The 14,286-nt window shown below is 61.8% G+C and overlaps 1 protein-coding gene across 2 annotated transcripts; it reads left to right on the plus strand.

The window, feature by feature from the left end:
• Nucleotides 1-627: 627 nt before the first annotated feature.
• MTCH1 (mitochondrial carrier 1) lies at nucleotides 628-14,136 on the plus strand. Of its 2 annotated transcripts, none has more exons than XM_055137328.1 (12): nucleotides 628-935; nucleotides 3,802-3,886; nucleotides 6,253-6,359; nucleotides 6,466-6,543; nucleotides 6,765-6,822; nucleotides 6,908-6,959; nucleotides 7,728-7,787; nucleotides 10,456-10,600; nucleotides 12,078-12,125; nucleotides 12,231-12,298; nucleotides 12,468-12,543; nucleotides 13,418-14,136. In XM_055137328.1, exons 1-12 carry the CDS (start codon nucleotides 669-671, stop codon nucleotides 13,487-13,489), a joined length of 1,116 nt encoding a protein of 371 aa, XP_054993303.1. In that variant the 5' UTR covers nucleotides 628-668; the 3' UTR covers nucleotides 13,490-14,136. The 2 variants fall into 2 exon arrangements, with proteins under 2 accessions (XP_054993303.1, XP_054993304.1); XM_055137329.1 differs by having other exon boundaries at nucleotides 635-935; nucleotides 10,456-10,549.
• The last annotated feature ends 150 nt before the right edge of the window (nucleotides 14,137-14,286 follow it).

The raw sequence follows: 14,286 nt of genomic DNA on the forward strand, positions 1-14,286 counted from the left end.
AGATTTGGCATAACGCAGGGTCCTGGGACCCGAGGGGCAGCCAGACAGGGCAAAGGATTGGTGTCCATGTCGCGTCCCTGCATTGCCGTGTCTAGGACAGCTGACTCTCCTCCGGGTTGTCAGAGAAAGGGGTGGGTTCACAAACAGGGCACTCAGTTATAATAAATAACATCAGAGGAAGGGTTGTTTGGATAACGCATGCGCTAGCACGCACAAAGTATTTAAAAAGTATCTGGCCATGTATGATGTGCAACTTCAAGCACCATACTATTAACACTATTTTATTACCCAAAGATTTGGGTGTCAGCGCCTGGCACAAGGCGAGTGCTCAAGGATTAAAGCCCTCACAGTGCAAGCATCCCCCATCCCTCGGCCCCCGCCGGGTAGGGCAAAGGAGGTAAGAAGAGGCTGGGGACCACGGAGCGGCCCGGCTGGGCTCGAGTCGGGCCCCACAGCCCCAGCAGCCCCGGCCCGAGCCGCCCTGACTCCCCGGAGCACCGCGCCACACCGGGTCCCAGCGGCGCAGGCCAGCGCTGCGCATCACGTGACGGGGCGGGGCTCGGAGCGGCCGGCGCGTCACGTGAGGGGGCGGGGCTCGCGGCCGCGCGCGGGGCGGGAGGGCGGGGCGAGACCCGGAAGCGGCGCGGGCTGGCGGCGACGCCGCGGGGATGGCGGGAGCCGGAGCAGGAGCCGGAGCTCGCGGCGGCGCGGCGGCAGGGGTCGAGGCCCGCGCGCGAGACCCGCCGCCCGCGCCGCGCGCGCCCCCGCGCCCCCGCCGCCCCCTGGCGCAGCCGTCGGGCCGCAGGATGGACGGGGCGGCCGCGAGCCCGGGCCCGGGGGACAGCGCCCCGACCACCGAGGCCCTGTTCGTGGCCCTGGGCGCGGGCGTGACGGCGCTCAGCCACCCGCTGCTCTATGTGAAGCTGCTCATCCAGGTGCGGGGAGGGGGAGTTCGGAGTGCAGGGGCAGGGGGACGGGGGCTGGGGGCGGGGGGCGGGGGTTGCGGGCGGGGGAGGGGAGTTGAGGACAAGGGAGGGGGATTGGGGGGCGGCGGGCGGGGTTGAGGGCAGGGGAGGGGACGGGGTTTCGGGGGAGGGGGGTTGGGGTGCAGGGGGTGGGGGACGGGGCACGGGGAGGGGGAGTTTGGAGTGCAGGGAGGGGGACGGGGTTTGGGGGACAGGAGAGGGGGGTTGGGGTGCAGGGGCAGGGGGACGGGGCAGGGGAGGGGGATGGGGGCAGGAGGAGGGGGACGGAGCTTGGGGACAGGGTTTAGGGGACAGGGCTTCGGGGAAGGGGGATGGGATGCAGGGGTGGGGGTGGGGTCGGGTTGAGGGAGGGGGCTGGGGGGCACCGGTTGGGGTGCAGGGAAGGCGTGGGGGCGGCTAGTCAGGACGGTGCGTGTGCAGGGCCTGGAGGTTGGGGAGCTAGGGGGCGGAGGGGCGTGGGGCCCAGGAGGCATTTAGGAGGGAGGGGGGTCCGCCTGGGGCTTGGGGAGGGGGCCAAAGGGCCCGGGTCCCAGGGCCGAGGTAGGCCAGAGGTCCAGCGACAACAGGCCGCGGGAGGAGGGGACCGTGACGCGTCGGGGAGGGGAGGGGAGGCTGGGCCGGGGGATGACGCATTTGCTGCACCAAAGGGAAGTCCTGGCGGGCCGGACCGGGACCAGGCCGCGGGCCTCAGAGCAGCGCAGGGCCTGGGGGGGCGCTGTTGCTGGGTGCTGGGATCGAGGGGCTCTGATGGGCCCCTAGTAAGGGGGGCGGGGGCGAGTCCCGCAGGGCCAGGGATCCAGTTTAGCCTAGAATTTTCCGGGGAAGAGTCAGGACAGGGTGTTAGAAGCGCAGAGGAAGGCCCGTCTGAGCGGAGGCGAATCCGTGTTGGTTTCTGGGTGTGTAGAAACAGGACAGTGAGATGCTACAGCTCCGGGATGACCTGGAAGGGACCTGGAAGGAACCGCAGAAGGGGCTGGGCCCAGGGACCCCAGATAGGGCCCTCACCTAGCACGGGCAGACCTGGGGGGCCCAAACCGGCGTATTCAGAATCAGTAAAAATGGGTGAAAGAATGGAAGTGGCTGCAAACTGGAGTCTGAGAACTCGGGATGGGAAATTTAGGGGTGTGACTGAGAATGGGAGAAGGAAGGAGGTTCTGGTGGGGAGTCGGCCTGCCTCTGGCCCCTGTGGAATTGGGGCTGTATTTGCAGCGGCCACGGGCTGGTGAGTGAGAGCTGGGCAGGGGGGTATTTTGGAGAAGAAAATGTGCCTGTGGGAGAGCCAGAGAGGAACTGAAGGAGGGTCTGGACAGGTGAGCCCAGATGGGCTAATTTTTTTTTTTTTGCTTGTTTTGGGGGCCACATCCAGTGGTGCTCGGGAATTATTCCAGGCTCTGCACCCAGGGGTCACTCCTGGTGGGCTCTGGGGAGGATTTGGGGTGCCAGCAATTGAGGCCACACTGGCCACATGCAAGGCAAGCTCAGGCCTGTAGTCAAGCCCAGTTGGAGTGACCCAGATGGCCACTCTCCTGCGTGAGGTATCTCGGGCCAGCCTGATGGGTGAGGTCTGGGCGGCTGGGGTGGGTGGGCCCCGAGTGGGCTGTCGCAGTCAGGGCATGTGGGAGTTCAGGTTCCAGAATGGACGACTTGCGGGTGATGAAACCGGCTCTGCCAATTCAGAGCCCTGAGTAGGATTGGCTAATGGGCTAGGAGTGGAGTGGAGTGACGCACGCACCAGTGGGAAGGTGGAGGGTGAGCAGCGGTCTGCACATCTCAGAACCCAGGGGGAGGTGAGAGGAGATGCAGTATTGGGGGGAGGGGGTGAAGGGACCCTGTGGGTTTCAGGGTGACGCTGGGACCGGTACACTCCCAGATGGTTGTAGCAGACAGGGAGGACAGCCGAGGAGCCGACTCCGGCTGCTGCCCAGCCAAGACCATGGAGTCCAAAGAAGATTCACTGGGTGCCCTGGAGCTTTGCGGGGTGGGGATGTGTGTATTTGGGGGCCACGCCCAGCGCTTGTCAGCTCTAAGCTCAGGGTTCTCCCCTAGTGGCACTCAGACCACACCGGGTACTGGTGATGGAGCCCGGGCCAGCCACGTGCAAGACAAGTGCCCTGCTCACCAACCTGTCACTGGCCCCTTAAATCCCGGGGCTTTTAACCCAGCAGGGGAAAGGTCTGGAAGGGGAGAGCTGACTGCCCGCTTGGGTCAGCAGCTACATCTCTTGCCTTCAACTCCCCTGGGCTAGATTATTATTTTTTCTTTCCAGAAGATTCCCATGGTTGGGTGGAGGTTTGTCTTACTTCTCAGTCTTGTAATCGGTCTCCTAGCTCAGAATTGTGTCCGTAAGGGACAGCCTGAACCTTGGGAAACACTGACAAAGAGGGGGGAAAAATTAGCCCAGAAAATGCTAGAAGCACATCTAGGCCAGCTTCTAAGACAGCCGCTTCCGGGAGAGCTGGTCCCCTCTGAGCAACAGGCTCCTGTCTGTGCCTGTCACCTGGGGCAAACCCCTCAGAAGAGCCCCCTCCTCCCAGGCTGCCCCCTGCCCTAGCAGCGAGAGGGGGACGGCAGAGACTGGGGCAATGGAGGCACGTCCCAGCCTCCGGGTCTGGGTGGGCAGTTTGCTTAGGAGTGAGGGGGGGCAGAGAGGTGTAGGTGTGGGGAATCCGCAGGGGGCTGCTCAGAGTAGTGGGTGCCCCCCCCACGGGGCCTGCAGGTTCTCTGCAGCAAGGGCGGTGCGGGGCACTGCTGGAGCCAGCGGGGTGATGCAGGGAGGAGGATGGGCGCCTCTCACTGCCTCTGCTTGGCTCCCAAGGTGGGCCACGAGCCAATGCCCCCCACCATCGGGACCAACGTGCTGGGGAGGAAGGTCCTGTACCTGCCCAGCTTCTTCACCTACGGTGAGTGCGCTGCGCCCCGGTGGGTGGCACCCAGTGGCTGGGGGGTTTCTTTGCCTTCAGAGCAAGTGGACCCTGTTGTCCTGCTCTCCTGCGCCTCCAGCCCCTCTGGGGTCTCTCCCTGGGTCCCCTAGGCAGGGTGCCCACCCTCTGGGGCAGTCCCTCCAGGGCGAAGCCCCTAGGCGGCTGTGCCAGCGAACTACCTGAGCCTCGCCTGGCCCCTGACCTCCTCTTTCCAAGGTCACCTTCATTGTCCCCATCGTCACCAGGTGGCCCTGGTGGGGAATATGGGTTCAGGGGATCGAACTTGGGTCTCGCACCTGCCAGACAGGTGCTCCACCACCTGAACTCTCCCCAACCCATGGGACCTTCTTTACCCTTGCCCCTCCCCCAACCCCCCCAGCTCAACTCCCCTCTTGCTTCCTCTGGTCAGTCCCCTGCGCTTGGCAAGTCTCCGGCTGACTCATTGGGCGTCCTGCTTCCCAGTGAGGGGTGCAGGGCCATGTGCTATTTGTTTTCTTTCCCAAGGTGGTCAGGGACAGGGAGGGGTCCCTACAATGCCACGGGCATCCCTGGCCCCCACTGCAGAGTTAGCGCTGGGTCCACGGGAAGTGGGGGAGGCCAGACCCCAGAGTCCGGTGCATACCATTCTCTTTCCCCAGGGCCGTGGGCGGGGGTCAGGCCCTCATCTCTCCTGTTGCAGAGTGAGGCGCACCCCTGCGTGGACAGCCACGCTCCCACAGTGAAGGCCGATGAGCTGGGCGTGTAGACTGTGGCTTGCTCCGGTCTGCGCCTGGTGGCCAGCTGCCCGCACCCTGTCCAGCAGCTCCATTCCTCCTGGGTTTGCGGAGAGCACAGGCCGTGGCTGCAGAGCCCTGGGCAGCTGTGGGCCGGAGGGGGCATCCTCCTTCCTGCCACGCCTCAGCTAGAGGCCCAGTCCCGCTCTCGATCACCCGCAGGCTGCCACCAACAGGTTCTCACCCCGAAACTTTCCTGCCTGTTCATTCTGAAGTGCACCCTTCTCTCGCACCCGCCCCGTCCCCAGGGAGCCAGGTATGCAGGTGTGGGGCCCAGGGCAAGGGGGCTAGTATTGTACCCACGGGCCTGTGGACACATGGGCCCAGCAAGCTGTGTTTGCTGGTTTCCGCCTGTCTGTCTTGGAGATGGGGTGGGTCAGAAAGGGGAGCACAGCCAGGACCTGTTGGTATGCAGGCTGGGAACTGTTTCTTGTGGCTAGGGCAGTGTACAGCAGGTATACCCCCCGCAAGCACAGAGCCAGGTACCCACCCTCCCCCCAAAACCACGACATTAAGAGTCACTTCTTGCAACATAGTTAAAAAGTGGATGATAAATAAAAGTGGAGAGAAAGTACAGCAGGTAGAAATTTTGCCTGGTATTGGCCTACTTGGGGCCGGTCTCAGGCGTGTCACCCCCCTGAGCATGTGGTCCCAAAACAAAAAATTGGGAGGAGGAGGGAGTGAGTCACGCCTGGCCCTGCACCTGGGTCATTCCTGGGGGGCTCAGGAAATCAAACCCAGATTGACCATATGCAAGGCAAATACCCTAACTGTTGTACTATCTCTCTTGTCCCCTAAAACAAATATTTTAAAAAGTAGATGTAGGAGACAGGAAAAATATCCTTTCAGAATCCTGTTGAGAAACACCCCAGTCATTCTGTTGATAGGCTCCGGGTGCCTCTGTTTGAGTAAGGGGGTCAGTCCCTCAGCCTGTGCTGTGCTGTCGGGTGCCAGCATGGTGATGGGGGGTGGGGGATACAAAGTGCTGCACCCGGGACTTTTTTTTGTCTGGTTTGTGGGTTTATCCCCGGCCCCTGAGCATTCAGGCAGGAGTCCTTCCTTCTCCCTCAGCCTGGGAATTCAGAGGTACCTTTTGTCCATCTGTCTTTATATTTTTTTCTTTTCTCTTAGAACTTTGTTTTCAAGCAAACAGGTGGTTTCAGGATTGTTGCACTTAAAGTGTTGAGTTGAAAAACTGGCTGTTTGCCAGATAGAGTGTTCAAAACTCAAAAAAGAAAATTCCTAAACCTGTGGGACAAACATCCGTTTTGAAGGTTTTGCCAAACCCTGCAGGGCCTAGAGACAGGATTTGGGGAGGGGCCCGATTGCTCAGGGGGTCTTGATGGATGCTGGGGACACTGAGCTGTCACCTTTTTTAAAATCATTTACTGAATCACCATGAATTAGTTACGGAACAATTAGTGATTGAGTCCCCGGGGTACAGTGTCTGAGCACCCCATCTCTTCACCAGTGCCCCTTTTCTCCACCAATGTCCCAGCTCCCCGCCACCCCCAGGAGCTGTTGGCCTCTTCAGGGCCAGGCTGACCCCCTGCCCCCTCTGCTTCCTCACAGCCAAGTACATCGTGCAAGTGGACGGGAAGATCGGGCTGTTCCGGGGCCTGAGCCCCCGGCTGATGTCCAACGCCCTCTCCACTGTCACCCGGGGCAGCATGAAGAAGGTGAGTCGTGGGCAAAGTCAGGACCTGCCTGGGGTTCCCCAAAGCCCCCTTTGCGCCCCCTGCCCCGCGCGAAGCTGACGCGCTGTGCCCTGCTCTCATCTCTCAGGTGTTCCCCCCGGACGAGATGGAGCAGGTTTCCAACAAGGATGACATGAGGACCTCACTGAGGAAGGTCGTGAAGGAGGTGAGTGTCAGGACCGGGGTACAGGAAGCCCTCCGAGGTCACTGTGGCCATTGAGGTGGGGTCAACCTCGGGTGGCATGTGGAAGGAGCTCTCCACGAGCTCTTCCCATCTGGGGGCTCTCTCCTGGGATCCGGCGGCTCTCGGGGAGAGGCTTAGGGTGGACACTAGGACCCGTCCTGATGGGCTGGTCCTGCTGCCCCTTGCCCTCTGCTCTCTCGCAGACCTCCTATGAGATGATGATGCAGTGTGTGTCCCGCATGTTGGCGCACCCCCTGCACGGTGAGCTCCACGTCGAGGCCTGGGGTTAGGGTGGCGGGGTTGGGCCTGGCTCGCGCATCCCCTGAGTGTTGTTCTCTCCCCTCAGTCATCTCCATGCGCTGTATGGTTCAGTTTGTGGGACGGGAAGCCAAGTACAGGTGGGTCACTCTCCAGACCAGCCTCGCTGCCGTCCAGTCTGCCAGCCCGGGCCCGGGGGCCCCTCCTCTGCCCGTTCAGAGCAGTGTGTTGTGCTACATTCCTTAGCATGTCGCCAGGGACCCTTCTCTTTTCCATACCCGCCTCATCCCCTCCGCCCCTCCCGCCATCCTGCACCTGGTGCTACCATGTAGACGGGGTGGGTGGGAGTGACCTGGGCAGAGGAGTTCAGGCAGTGGGGCTGGAGCCACACCTGGGACTTGGCTGGGGTCTCCTGGGCCTTGTCCCACTGCTAGGGCCTGGCTTACAGCTCGCCTCACCCTCTGTGGAGAGCCCATCCCAAAGCTGGGGCAGAGCCGGGGCTGTGAGGCTCACGCAGGTTCTCCCAGCCCTGCCCTGGGATGCCCTGGGATGCTCTGGGCAAGACAGATCTGCAGGGTGGTCCACCAGGGCACTGTCCCCCGGCTCCCTGCCGAGGCTTGCCACCTTGCTCCAGACTTGGAAGGTGAGAGTCCACTCACACCTGGTGAGCCTGTGGCCGCCCAGCCACGGCCTCGAGGCTCTGTGCTCAGTTTCAGCTCCACGGCAAATGGCAATGGAGACCTCCCCTGTGGCTTGCTGCCCTCCCACCTCCCCCACCCCCGTGGCATGGATGTGCATGCACATGCCCCCCCCCCACCCAGTCTCGCCCTCCCCTGGGTTTGCTAAGACACACTCTCCTTCCCGGCCTGGCATGGGCTTCCGTGTCTCAGCCGTGTTTTCCTTCACAGTGGCGTGCTGAGCTCCATCGGGAAGATTTTCAAAGAGGAGGGGCTGCTGGGATTCTTTGTGTACGTGAGTTTATCCCCTGTCCCTGGCCATGGGCATCGTCCACCAGCAGGCACGGCCACTGCCTCTCAGGCTGCAACCTCAGGGCTCTGCGTCCCAGTGAGCATGGAGCAGGCGCGGTCCGGAAACGTGCTGTTTGTCCAGCTTGCTGCTGGCTTCCTTCCTTCCCCTCTTCCTCCTTCCCTCCCTCCCTTCCTCTCCTCCCCCCTTCCTCTCCCTCCCCCTTTCTTCCTTTCTTGCTCTCTGTTTCCCTTTCTTCCCTCCCTTTCCTCTCCCTCCCGCTTTCTCTCTCACTCTTTGGTTTTGAGCCATACCCCAAAACAGGGTCTTACTCCGTGCTCTGCACTCGGGGATCATTCCGGGCAGGGCTCAGGTGACCATGTCGGGTGCCAGGGATCAAATCAGGTCAGCCGCATGCAAAGCAGGTGCCCTGCACACTGCTATCTAGATGACCCCTAGTTTTCTTGAAACAGGAAAAGACCTGGCCCTCGGGGCGCAGGCTTCCCACAGCCAGAGCCCCACTCACTGCAGCGTCCTCGGTGAAGTGTCCTTCCACAGGGACTGTGCCACAGGAGCAAGTGCACAGAACCAGGAGCCGGGCTTGCCACATGGGGCTGGCTTTGCATTTTTAAGGACTTGGTAACAGCCACATTCTGTCCTGCTATGTAGGGGTTCAGAATTGATTCTGCGTGGATTTGTTGTTGACCTGGTGGGCTTTTTTGGTTTGTTTGTGGTCTTTGGGCCACTCTCGGCAGTGCTCGTGCTACTCCCAGCTGAAGTAGAACTCGGGTGCTATTCCTGACTGCTTGGGAATGTGCTGGGAAGTGACCAGAGTTGGCCACACGGGACTGGCACCTAGCCCTGTGCTGTCCCTCAGTGCCTGGTTTGCTGTCTGTGCTCCAGGTGTGGGTGTGTGAGTGTGTCTGTCTGTGTGCTTCAGGTGTGGGTGTGTGAGTGTGTCTCTCTGTGCTCCAGGTGTGGGGATGTGAGTGTGTCTGTGCTCCAGGCGTGGGTGTGTGAGAGTGTCTGTGCTATAGGTGTGGGTGTGTGGGTGTGTGAGTGTGTGTCTGTGCTCCAGGTGTGGATATGTCTGTGTGCTCCAGGTGTGGGTGTGTGAGTGTGTCTGTCTCTGTGCTCCAGGTGTGGGTGTGTGAGTGTGCCTTTGTGTCTGTCTGTGCTCCAGGTGTGAGAGTGTCTGTGTGTGCTCCAGGTATGGGTGTGTGAGTGTGTCTGTGTGTGCACCAGGTGTGGGTGTGAGTGTGATTCTCACCAGGAGTTGATTTTTCTTCCAAGGGCCAAGTGTATGTGTGTGCATGTGTGTCTGGTTTTCGCCACAAGTCGGGTTTACTCCCGAGGGCCCGTGGCACCATCTGGGGGATGTTTTGTTTGTCTCAGTGAGCAGCGTCCCGTGGGCCGAGGCCGGGTTGCGGCTCCGTGCCCTGCAGCGGGACAGAGGCCAGCCTGCACAGCAAAGAGTCATCCCTGTCAGTGCGGAGCCAGCAGGGCCAGCACAGGCCTCGGTTTCCCACACTCCGAAGGGGCCGGAACCGGTCCTGGCCTGTGGCCGGGCCTCAGACGCCTGCTCCGGCAGCCCCAGCGGCACGTCCCCTGCCCTGTTGTATGTGGAGAGGGCTCCGCCGCGTGGTGTCGGGGTTTGGTGGCTCGTGTGTTTGGGACGGGCAGTATGTCTCAGGCACTGCACACGGCAGCGTGTGAAGCCCGGGGGGGGGGGGGCGGGGACGGGGCGGCCCGAGCGGGGCTGCATCTGGGAGAGTGCATTTGCGATTCCTTACACCAGTGTCCCTGTGAACTTACCCAGTATGTCACGGTTACGCGTGTATGTGCTTGTCCAAAAGTCCTGGTTCGGCGTCCTCTCCCAAGACAGCTTCCCTCTGGAGACCTCTCAAGTGCCTTGTTTGTACTTAGGGACTTGGGGCCACCCCTTGTGGTACTTGGGGATGTTCTTGGCTCTGTGCTTGGGGTTGTATTCCTGGTGGTGCTGAGGGGTCCGTGTGAGGTACCTGAGATTGAGCCAGAGCCTTACCCTCCGCATCGTCTCTCCCGCTCCCTGTTCATAGATACTGGAGAGAAACTACAAATCGCACACAGGGCCTACTGTTTGCGTCAGGACTTGACCTTAGGGAAAGTCCTCTATTGGTGTGTAGAGCTGTTTCCCCTAAAGCCACCCAAACTCCCTCTCGAGAAGCTTGCTTGGAGCAGTTCCAGCGCCACACTCCCGGGGTGAGCCAGGTGCCTTGCCAGGTGTCCGTGAGACCGGGTTGGTGGAGGCTGGGAGATAGGCGCGTGCAGACACTCTCCTAACCTGCATTCGGCACATCGTGTGTGTGTGTTGGGTGCTGTATTCAGTTTGGTGCGTGGAAGGGGGGGGTCACCCCCAGTGGAGCTGAGGAACCGGGGTGTAGGGAAGGGAGCCCAGCCTCCCACTAGCGCTGTGAGCCGCCTTTCCAGCCCTTGCTCTTGTGTCTGTCTGGACCCCAGCCCTGAGTGTTGTAGGCAGTTGCTGAGACTGAGCGCACTGGGTCACCCCCAAGGTTCTCGAGCTCCCCTTGTGAGCGACCTGTGGCCCCTGCAAGCCTTCCTCCTCGTGACCATGACTGTGGCACCTTCCTGTCTGCTTTGGGCTCAGCTCATGCTCACCGTGTTTTTCAGAGGCCTAATCCCACACCTCCTGGGAGATGTGGTCTTCCTGTGGGGCTGTAACCTGCTCGCCCACTTCATCAATGCCTACCTGGTGGACGACAGCGTGAGTGACACCCCAGGGGGGCTGGGGAACGACCAGAATCCAGGTTCCCAGGTTGGTTGGAACACGCACTTTGCCATCTTTCCATGTGCCGCTGCCGCTCCGGACTCTGACCCCAGCATGTAGGGGGCTGCTGGGCTGAGGGCTGAGCAGAGGGCCTCTGCCCCCTCTGCTTCTGGACACCAAGATTCCAGACGGCAGCTGGACCTGGAGGAGCTGCCGGACTGCCCACGGCGGGGCGGCCAAGAAAGTCAGCCGAGCCTGGGGCCCCTCGTCGGGACCGGGAATCAGGAGGCGCCGAGTTAATGATAAGCCGTCACTGTGTTAATGTTTCATGCTCTCCCAGGCATGCATGAATGTTTGCCAGGGGCAGCGCAGTGCCTCCGTTGGCCAGGGAGGGGGCCCAGAACTGAGCCCTGGGCTGCAGGCTGGCAGGCTTGCTGGAAGGAGGCTCTGTCACCTCTCAGGCTCTTCAGGTGTTCCAGGAAGTGTAGTGGGCAGGCACACCCCTCTGTTTCATCAGCTACCCACCCAGCCTCGCCTGCACAAGCCTTGGCTCATTGCTTCAGGCCTGGCGAGGCCTTGGGCCTCGAGAGGTGCTCATTGAGCACCCATGTCTGGGGACCCACCACTCCACAGTCAGCTTTGGGGAGCCGTGGGCGGCGGGGGGTTGCTGGTAGCATGACCCTCTGATAGCGAAGGTTGCCCACCTTGGAGGGGAGCAGGGAGGAGGCAGAAGCATATCATCATCCATGCGTGCATGTGTCTGGGCCCTGCATGATGGGTGTCTATCTACGGAGGGGCTGCTCACGGAGTGACCCCTTGGCTTGGGAGAGTAAGTGACCAGCTCTGCAGGGTGGTCCATAGTCACCTGGCTCCCCAGAGACCAGCTTCCACCTGCAGTGATGTTAGTGGGCACCATGGCCCAGGGCAGGGGGCGGGGGGGAGCTGCCGCAGAGCTGTCAGGCAGGCTGCCTGTGGCCACACCTTCCTGGGTTGTGTTTCCCAGCAGCATCAGCCTGAGGTGGCACAGTGACACAGCTCAGCCCTGAGGCAATGTCCCCGTAAAGGGCTGTTCCTGGGCCAAGGACAGTTCAGGAGCCAGGATTCTGAAGGGGGTGAGAGCTGAGGTGGGCTGAGGGCAGCCAGTGCCGTTTCCCTGCTGCCTGAGGGCAGCGCTGGCAGGCAAGGGGCATCTAGGCCACACCCTGCCCCGTGTGCCTGCCTCTGCCAAGCCGGACGTGGCTCAGCGCACAGCCGGGGGTTTCACAAGTGGGCGGCCAGACCCCACTCGAGGGGGCCCTGCGTCCTGTCCTAGAGGCTGCTTCCGTGGGCCTGCTTGCTCCTGGCCAACCCTGAATGGGGTCAGTGCTAGCCGTGGCTTGTGAGTTGCTGGGCACAGAGAGGGTTGGGGGAGCCCGTGTGGAGGGCAGAGGAAGGGCCCCGGGCCAGGGGCCTGAGCCCGGCCCCTGAGCAGGAGTCTGCGTCCTGAGACGTGCGTGCAAGCCCGCCTTCCCCTCTGCCCCTCCAGTTCAGCCAGGCCCTGGCCATCCGGAGCTACACCAAATTCGTGATGGGGGTGAGTTGAGCTGGCCTGGCCCGGGTGTGGGGCGGGAGGACGGCGAGGCTGAGTGAGGGACTGTGGCCGAGGAGTCTGTGACTGCTGATGGCCCCTCGCTTTCAGATCGCCGTGAGCATGCTCACTTACCCCTTCCTGCTGGTCGGCGACCTCATGGCTGTGAACAACTGCGGGTATGTGCCCCAGCGAGTCTGAGCGCCTGTGCTCTGGGCCCTCGCGCCTCGCCTGGGTGGAAGATCAGGGGTGGGTAGTGGCGGCAGCGCCAGGCCATTCCTCACGGTGGCCACAGCACGCGCGTGGTTTGCCCTGTCGCCGGGGCCTGACGGGCTCTCCTTCCTGCAGGCTGCAGGCCGGGCTTCCCCCCTACTCCCCGGTGTTCAAGTCCTGGATCCACTGCTGGAAGTACCTGAGTGTGCAGGTGAGTGAGCTTGGCCAAGGCCGCTGCCAGGACGCCGGGTGCCCGGGAAGGTGAGAAACTCAGAATCAGATGGGAGCAGACGAAAGAGAATGTAGGTCTCGTTGGAGCCAGTTAGCGTAAAATTCCACTTGGTTTGGACAGGACTTGAGATCATCAGGTCTGGAGTTATGGGAAGAATTACACCTTCATGGGGACCAGAGAGCTAATACAGGGATGAAGGGTCTTCCCTTGCATCCCACTGACCTCAGTTCCATCCCTGGCACCTCATCTGGCCTCTGAGTGCAGCAGCTGTGGCCCCCAAACAAGTGCATATGTCCACATGTTCCCTTCGAGCACCATCGTGCCTCTTAGAACAAGTCCAAAGGAACCCTTGCCCGAGAATACTGACGGGGAGGCCTGCCTGTGTCCACCGGGAGTTGCTGAGGGCAGTAGCCAGCTCTGGGCTCTGGAGTTCCAGGCCACTGCAGCCTCTGCTACTGCGGCTTTGGGGCCTGGCGACGTCTAGTGTGTGTGTCGCCAGGACTGAGGACTCCTTTTCCTCGATTTTGCTGGTGGCCTGCGGGGGTGTACCCAGCTGGCCTCTCAGTAAACCTGAGGGTGATAGAATTTTTTCCACATGTTCTGTCGGTTCCACGCATGTGGGCGTTGGAGGATTCTCCAACTGTGGGACTCTGAAACCAGAGGGCAGTGAGCCCCCAAACCCTGGCATTGGCAGTGCCCCTGAGGCCTGAAGTGAGCCAGTCCTTTGGCCCTCAGAAGGGCAGGCTCTGATGGTGCCCAGGCCTGCCCGCCCGGGGCCATTGTCCCAGGCCTCCCTCTGGGACAGGCTGAGGCCTGACCCGCCTTTCCCCGCCCCCACTGTACTTCCAACTAGGGCCAGCTGTTCCGAGGCTCCAGCCTGCTGTTCCGCCGGGTGTCCTCGGGATCCTGCTTTGCCCTGGAATGACCGATCACCATGACACCTGCCGTCAGCCTGCCCCTCGCTGGGTGAGGCCTGATCAGGCACCTGCAGAAGACTCCGACTCCACCGCACCCAGATGTGCCCCAGCCCGGCCGGGCTTTGGTTCCCATATTTCTATGTGTCTGTCCAGATGGGGTGGGTGGGCATGAGCCCAGTGGGTCGGGGCATCGGTTAGATCTGGGGACAGTGGGTGGGGCTAGGGAATTGGGGTGCCATCTCTGTACCACCCAGACGGAGGGGCTCAGAGAGGCCCAGGTGGGCTGGGAGAAGGTTCCTGGGCACATCCACCCCACCCACCCCATCCCGCCCCCCACCCCCCACCCGTCCGCTCAGCTCCTTCTGCAGCTCGGAGCACTGCCCTCCTGCTTTGTAAATAGGCCCCCCAGCCGGCCACCGGCTGTCACTAGGCCCCACCTTCGGTCTTCTCAACACTACTTTTCTGCTCCGAAGGCACTTTCGGAATGGGAACTCATGGGCCTGCTCGGATGTGTGTCCCCTCCCCCCAGTGCTTGTCAGTGTCGTGGTGGCCCCTCCTGTGTGCGGCGAGCATAGGAACAGGCAGACCTGTGTCTCGTCCTCCGCAGTTTCAAAGTTCCCTCAAATAAATGTATTGGTGGTGATTTGGAACTTGGTGGGAGCCTCCTGCAGCCTGACCCTGTCCCCCCATTGGTGTGAGCGAGGGCTCGGCGGTTGGCCTGGGGTGAGCCCTGGGCTTCGGAGGAGGCCGAGATGCCAGGGCTCAGCATTGAAGAGTGTAGCACTGGTCACCTGGGACTCGGTCC

Source organism: Sorex araneus, chromosome 5 (genome assembly GCF_027595985.1).
Source record: "Sorex araneus isolate mSorAra2 chromosome 5, mSorAra2.pri, whole genome shotgun sequence".
Classification (NCBI taxonomy): domain Eukaryota; kingdom Metazoa; phylum Chordata; class Mammalia; order Eulipotyphla; family Soricidae; genus Sorex; species Sorex araneus.